Source organism: Stomoxys calcitrans, chromosome 3 (genome assembly GCF_963082655.1).
Source record: "Stomoxys calcitrans chromosome 3, idStoCalc2.1, whole genome shotgun sequence".
NCBI classification, from domain to species: Eukaryota; Metazoa; Arthropoda; class Insecta; order Diptera; family Muscidae; genus Stomoxys; species Stomoxys calcitrans.
In genome coordinates, this window is record NC_081554.1 from 81,103,073 (window position 1) to 81,111,064 (window position 7,992).

General features: G+C 41.8%; 1 protein-coding gene across 1 annotated transcript; it reads left to right on the forward strand.

The window, feature by feature from the left end:
* The first annotated feature begins 453 nt into the window (after window positions 1-453).
* Window positions 454-1,704, forward strand: LOC106093853 (adult cuticle protein 1). Its single transcript, XM_013261015.2, has 2 exons — window positions 454-562; window positions 908-1,704. The coding sequence occupies exons 1-2, from the start codon at window positions 557-559 to the stop codon at window positions 1,295-1,297; spliced, it is 396 nt and encodes a 131-aa protein (XP_013116469.1). The 5' UTR covers window positions 454-556; the 3' UTR covers window positions 1,298-1,704.
* Window positions 1,705-7,992: the final 6,288 nt, after the last annotated feature.

Genomic DNA, 7,992 nt, shown 5'->3' on the forward strand with positions numbered 1-7,992 from the left:
TTCAGGAGCTTACTGAGAAGGCTCACAGATGTTGGGCACTATGTAGACGGGCTGTAGGCTCGAAATGGGGCCTGAATCCTAGGATAGTCCACGATTTCTTAACTTAATTTGTTTTTTTTTTTAGTTTTTGTGTTTTAATTTGAGTTGAAAATGGTTATCGTTCGATTTACTCCCCAAGATGTAAATGCTCTCGATGCACTGGTCTCTGCTAATGCTCTGTGGCACTTTGCGCTGCAAACGTTTGCTGCAATTCATAATTGCATCTACGTTGCAGCCAGCGCCGGCTAAGTACCCCAACTAACATATTTTCCAAACCACACTTACAATGTCCGCCGATTGACATTGTATTTGTTTGGAATGGCATTGTTTTTTGGTATGGCAAAAAAAAAAAACCAAATGAAAACTGCCAGAAAAGTCTTAACCGCCTCATATAGCACAAGCCAATTTTTCTCTATAAAAGTTGCTATAATTTAATTGAGTAAATCAGAATCATATCGAAAAGCATTCATTGCACACTGCTTCGAGTTTAGTCAAAAAAGTCAAACCTATTCTCAACATGAAGGTGAACATAAAATTTTGAATTTTTTTCTCATTTTTAAAAGCCAAAAAAGGAAAACTGAAAAAATTTCTTTTTTTTTCTTGAAAAATATCCCTTTTTCTATGATAAGTAGAAAGGATTATTAGCATATAGGAAATACCATTATTTACCATACTTCTTACATCCCCCTAAACGGAAAGGGCAAAAAATATGAAATCAAGCTTGAAAGGAAACCACAATGTACATTTATACAATATCTTGATGATGTCTGGGACATCTGTGAACGATACTAGACCTAAGCACTTGGCTATTAAAATTTTGAAACAAACCTAGCTTTCAATATTAATTTTAAAATGTTTTTCATTTCAGTTCGTCTTTGCCGTAGTCATGTTGGCTCTTGCTGTCGGAGTCCAATCATCCTTGTTAACTGCCCAGGTGGCTCCTGGTGTTTCATATGTTACGCCCGCTCTTCACCATGGTGCATGGGGTGCTCCTTGGGGAGGTCCTTGGGCTGGCGCCTGGGATGGACACTGGGCTGGTGCTTGGGATGGCGCATGGCATGACGGTGCCTGGGGACACGGTGCATGGGGTGGCCATCCTGGAATCTCTTTAAGCCAAGGTCCAGGACATGCTCACGCTGCTCATGGACCCGGTGTATATGTAGCCAAGACCCGCGGTGCTGTCCATACTGCTCCTTTGGCTGGCCATGTTAACTCCGCCACATCGGTTAATGTAGCCCCTGCCCCTGGCACTCATTAAATCTTAGCCCTCAACTCTGACAATCTTAAGAACTGATACATGACACCAAACTAGTTTTAAACAAGCTACGCCACCTCAAGTTTCGCTATACATCACTGAAGTTTCAAATGGTATTCCCTTCAAAGGCCTTCAACATCGTCAAAGCACACACCCACTTCATCATCCGATTTGTAAAGGTCTTAAAGCGCACATCATCTATCTCAGTTTTCGGAGTCCTATACACCATTTACATCAACAACTAACGCCTGAAATGCTGAACACAATTGGGGGAACTCTCAAGACAAGAAAAAAAGTCAATGGTTAAATGGAAATTGTTAACTGCTCTTTCTATCTGCATTTCTCACACTCATTAACTGTAAATATTTAATAAGTATTGCAACAAAATAAATCTCAAGAAAAGATAAAAATCACGGAATATTTAATTGAACAACAAGTAAAAAGGCGTTAAGTTCGGCCGGGCCGAAGTTTAGGTACCCACCACCAGGGGTATATAAGTAAACCACCTTTCGTCACAATCCGGTGAAAAGTGCATATTTTATGCCCCATAGCAGCTATATCGAAATATGTTCCGATTTCGACCAATCTTATATATAACAAGTAAATGCGTGCTAAGTTGGGCCGGGCCGAATCTTAAATACCCTCCACCATGGATCGCGTTTGTCGAGTTTTTTTTTCCCGGCATCTTTTCTTAGGCAAAACGGGATATAAGAAAAGATTTGCTCTGCTATTAGAGCGATATCAAGATATGGTCCGGTTTGGACCAAATTTAAATTATATGTTGGAGACCTGTGTAAAATGTCAGCCAATTCGAATATGAATTGCACGCTTTGGGGGCTCAAGAAGTAAAATAGAGAGATCGATTTCTATGGGAGCTGTATCGGGCTATAGACCGATTCAGACCATAATAAACACGTATGTTGATGGTCATGGGAGAATCCGTCGTACAAATGTTCATTCAAATCGGATAAGAATTGCGCCCTCTAGAGGCTCAAGAAGTCAAGACCCAAGATCGGTTTATATGGCAGCTTTATCAGGTTATGAACCGATTTGAACCATACTTGGCACAGTTGTTGGATTTAATAACAAAACACGTCGTGCCAAAATTCATTCAAATCGGATAAGAATTGCGCACTGTAGAATCTCAAGAAGTCAAGACCCAAGATCGGTTTATATGACATCTATATCAAAACATGAACCGATATGGCCCATTTACAATACCAACCGACCTACACTAATAAGAAGTATTTGTGCAAAATTTCAAGCGGCTAGCTTTACTCCTTCGGAAGTTAGCGTGCTTTCGACAGACAGACGGACGGACGGACATGGCTAGATCGACATAAAATGTCACGACGATCATGAATATATATGCATTATGGGGTCTCAGACGAATATTTCGAGTAGTTACAAACAGAATGACGAAATTAGTATACCACCCATCTTATGGTGGAGGGTATAAAAATCAATTTGTGTTTTCTTGAAATTTTCACAGATGGTACATAATGATCCCGTGGTGAAAATAGGGTACTAAATTTTTTGATATCTGATGGGGGGGGGGGGGGCGGACGCTCCCCCTTACCATAATTTTCAGAAACGCCAGATCTCGGAGATGGGTGGTGCGATTTAAGCGAAATTTTGTGTGCTCTCATATAGTACACTAAAAATAAAAATTTGGTATCCGAATTTCGGATGGGTACCTACGGGCCGCCCCACACTAAACCTATCAAACATATATTTAGATCAATCACGACAATATGGGGCTCAAATGAAAGGTATTTAGGATAAGAAAACGTATCTGATATCCAATTGTCGGACCAAGTGCTAGGGGGACCACACCAAGCCCCAAAACACCCCTAAATCGGACATATTTACCGACCATGGCAATATGGGACTCAAATGAAAGGTATTTGCGAGTAGAATACGAATCTGATATATAACTGTGGGACGACATTTCTGGGGGTCCACCCAAAAAGGGCTTATTTAGTAACCATGGGAATATGGGGCTTAAATAAAAGGTATTTGAATGTAGAAAACGAATCTGATATCCAAATATGGGACCAAGTGTTTGGGGGACCGTCTCCCACCAAAAACATACCCCAAAGGGGACAAATGTACGACCATAGCAATATGGGGCTCAAATGAAAGGTTTTCGGGAGTAAAGCATGAATTTGATATCAATATTCGGGAAAAATGTCTATGGGGCCACCCCACCCCCACAACACCACCCAAATAGTATGTATTTGCTGACCATTGCAATATGAGGCTCACACAAAAGGGTTTTTAGAGTGGAACACGATTCCGATATATATTTTCAAGGCCAAATCGGACATATTTACCGCTACCCCTTTACCCTTTCCCAAAATAACCCACAAACAGCATTTTTTTTTACTGACCATCGCAAACGAATTTGATATCCCAATGTAGGACCATATATTTAAGGCATCACCCCTTCCCCAAAACAACGCCCAAAGGGTAAAAGTTGAGATTATAAAACGAATTTGATAACCTATTTTGGAGCCATGTGTTTGGGGGACGCCTCATCCTATAAACTCCTCTTAAGCCAATGGCAATATGGAGTTTAAATAAATGGTATTTGAGAGAAGAGCACGATGCTGATATTTTTTCAGGGCCAAGTATCTGGGGGACCACCTCTCCCCCGAAAACACAATTAAATCAGAGAAATCACGAGAATATCGGGCTGAAATAAAGTATTTGAAGAATAGCGTACACCTTACATCCTAACAAAAATTCGTAGACCAATAAAGATCATATGGGATTCAAATAAAGGTACTTATATTGTTAAACTGTTAGTCATGCGATATATTATTTTCTTAGCATGGTATTTCGCCAAAAGCTCTTTAATTGTCGAAAATAATTATTATAAGGAAACTTTTGTAAAAGAAGGCGCAGCGGATCGGACCCGGGTTAGCTAGTCGCATAATAAATATGGCTTTTATGGGCCTAAGACCCTAAATCGGATGATCGGTCTATATGGCAGCTATATCCAAATCAGGACCGATCTAGGCCAAATTAACGGAGGATGTCGAAGGGTCTAACTCAACTCACTGTCCCAAATTTCAACAAAATCGGATAATAAATGTGTCTTCTATGAGCCTAAGACCCTAAATCGGAGGATCGGTCTATGTGGCAGCTATATCCAAATCAGAACCGATCTAGGCCAAATTGACGAAGGATGTCGAAGGGGCCAACACAACTCACGGTCCCAAATTTCAGCAAAATCGGATAATAAATGTGGCTTTATGAGCCAAAGACCCTAAATCGCAGAAAAGGTCTATATGGCAGCTATATATAGGGTCTATATTTTAGCAAAATAGGTTAATAAATGTGTCCTTTAGGGGCCTAAGACCTTAAATCGGAGGATCGGTCTATATGGCAGCTATATCCAAATCAGGACCGATCTAGGCCAAATTGACGAAGAATGTCGAAGGGCCTAACATAACTCACTGTCCCAAATTTCAGCAAAATCGGATAATAAATGTGGCTTTTATGAGCCAAAGACCCTAAATCAGGATATCGGTCTATATGGGGGCTATATCAAGATATAGTCGGATGTAGCCCATCTTCGAACTTAACCTGCTTATGGACAAAAAAAGAATCTGTGCAAAGTTTCACCTTCATATCTCTATTTTTAAAGACTGTAACGTGATTTCAACAGACAGACGGACGGACATATCTAGATCGTCTTAGATTTTTACGCTGATCAAGAATATATATACCTTAAAGGGGCGGAAATAGATATTTCGAGGTGTTGCAAACGGAATGACAAAATGAATATACCCCATCCTTCGGTGGTGGATATAAAATTTGTCAATTTTTTTTTTTTTGTTTGGGTCGTACCGCCGCAGGGTAATTGTTTAGCCAATGCCAATGCATACCACAGACATTCGCGTTTAGAATTGATTATCAACTCGTTAATTAATTATTCAGACTTTATGCTGGGCGTTGACAATATCTTCTGCATGAAAAACTATTTTTATTTTATAATCAAGAAGAAAATTGTTTGCATACCTTTCTAGATTACGTGACATGATGTTCCATGATGTTCAAATCAATGTGCAGTAAACATTAGCAGATTGTTGCAAATTGTTTTAGCCTTTTCAGTCTAGCTTAACTTTCATAGGTTTCTTCGGAGTGGTGGTATACCAAACAAGAAGAGCACGATGATGATATTTTTTCAGGGCCAAGTGTCTAGGGGACCACCTCACCCCCATGCTAAGCTCAGCTGGGCCGAGTATTGGGTACCCACCACCATGGATAGAGATAAATATGTACCCTTATTAACTGAGTTTGTCATATTGGGATATAGGTACTTAAGGTTACTAAGGTCAATATCACCATATTGACCGATTCGTATCAAACTTGTCACTGATATTGTATGTCATAAGATAGGTTTTTGGGTCAAATTTCAGTCTAATCAGGTGAAAATTTAGGCTTCTAAGGGCTAAAAACATCGACGGGGCTTTAAACAATGTGCGGTCCGACACACTGATCCAAATCTTAGACCAGTACCGGGTGAACCCGGTCCTTAGAGACTGGATAAACCACATGCTAAGGAACAGGTGGATACATTGTGTGTCCCATGGCATAAACATAAGGGAGAAAGTGGCACAGGGCACGCAACAGGAGGATATTTTATCGCCACTCCTGTGAGTGACCAACATAAATTACCTATTACGAATGCTGACTAAGGAGGGATTTGAAGCCGTCTACTATGCAGACGATGTTATAACACTTCTAAGGGGTAAGGATCCGAACGAGCTATGCAGAAGGGCCGAAAGGGTCTTGCATATGGCATATGACTGGCCTAGACCCAGAGGTCGCAATGTTAACCCAGAAAAGATTTAAATATGCCTATTCACGAGGAAAACGAAGGTAGGCCAAATTAACGCACCATGTTTCCTCAATAAGACGATTTCGATATCTGACAAGGTCAAATACTTAGGTGTGATCTTGGACAGGAAACTGAATTGGAAGTGTCACATTTAGGAGCGTACTGTGAAGTCTCACAGATGTTGGGCACTATGTAGACGGGCCAGTCCACAGGCTCTACAGGAGCGTGATTTGGCCAATACCTACTTATGCCTCAGTAGTTTGGTGGACTGCTGTGAAGAAAAAGTGCAACATAAGGACCATAAAACAGGTTCAGAGAACATGTTGTCTTGGCATAAGAGGAGCGATCAGGACGACGCCCACTACGGCACTGGAGACTATCCTAGATATCCGACCCATTGACATACAGATTAAGTGTGAGGCAGCCACTACGGCTATGAGACTTAAGGCGATGCGAGAATGGATGGAGGATGGGAGCAGCTCATACCATCGCGGTATAATCGAGGCGACGATAGGAAGCCTGGAGGGAAGGGAAGAGGTTTCCGATCGGATACCTGCGATGAACCTTGAAGTCGAGTGCGAGGCACTGCTGCCATCAGCACAGTCTTGGATTGATGGAACTCTAGTATTGCCATCTGGAAGATCATGTTACACCGATGGATCAAAGCTAGAGGACAGAGTGGGCCTGAGGGTTTAAAATGAGAACCCAGGACTGAGATCTGTTTTAGACTGCCTGACCATAATACGATCCTGCACGCGGAGATCCGGGCGATCACGGAATGCATGAAGTGGTGTGGTGCCAACGCGAAAACGTCGAGTGTGAACATCTTTACCGACAGTAAAATTGCCATAAGGGCAATAACAACCAGGACGGTAAGATCACCAACAGTCTTGCAGTGTAAGAAAAGGATTAACGCCTTCTCTGAGGATGGCAAAATCCGCATCGTTTGGGTGCCGGGCCATAACGGAGTAAGGGGGAATGAAAGGCAAACGATTTGGCGGTGAAGCCCAGAGGACTGCCGTCAATAAACTTGGTTAACCCGAAACCTTTCGGGTCAACGCAGTCCGTGTTAAGGGAGTGGGCGACGAATGCGCATGCGACATTGTGGAACAACGAAACGATCGGTAGGACGGCGAAAATCTTATGGGGGGATCCAGATCGTGAGAAGACGAGGCTATTACTGAAAGGAGGCAGGAAGGAGGTCAGTATAGCTATTGGTATCATAACGGGACACATTGTATTACGAGCTCACTTATGTCAAATCGGTGCGGCAAGTGATAGCATGTGTAGGGCATGCGGGGAAGATGATGAGACTTTGGAGCATTTCCTTTGTCTTTGCCCGGCTTTTGCAGCTAACACTTAGGTGGAGACACAATACCAGACATGAACCTACTTAGGGGAGTGGTGTTGAAAACAATTAAGGACTTTGTAAGCTGCACGGAATTCTTAATTTAAAATTTTCTTTTTAGAGGTTACTTTATAGTTTTTAGAGCGCACAACAAACCGATTACTGGCTTAGGTGTATGTCCATAGTGGCAGGGGACGGATCAATATCTGCACCCTCATTCCAACCTAACCTAACCTAAGGGCTGAAGAAGTCAAATCCGGGGATCTGATAATATGGAGGCTATATCGGTTTATGGATCGATTCGGGTCCTGCTTAGCATAGATATTGAAAGTCATAGCTCAAGTTTATGTTCTAAATGTCAGCCAAATCGGAAAAAAATTAAGGCTTCTAAGGGTTCAAGAAGTCAAATCCGGTAATCGGTTTATATGGGGGCTATAGACCGATTCGGATAATAATACTTAGCATGGATGTTGAAAATCTAATACATGTCTTTGTTCC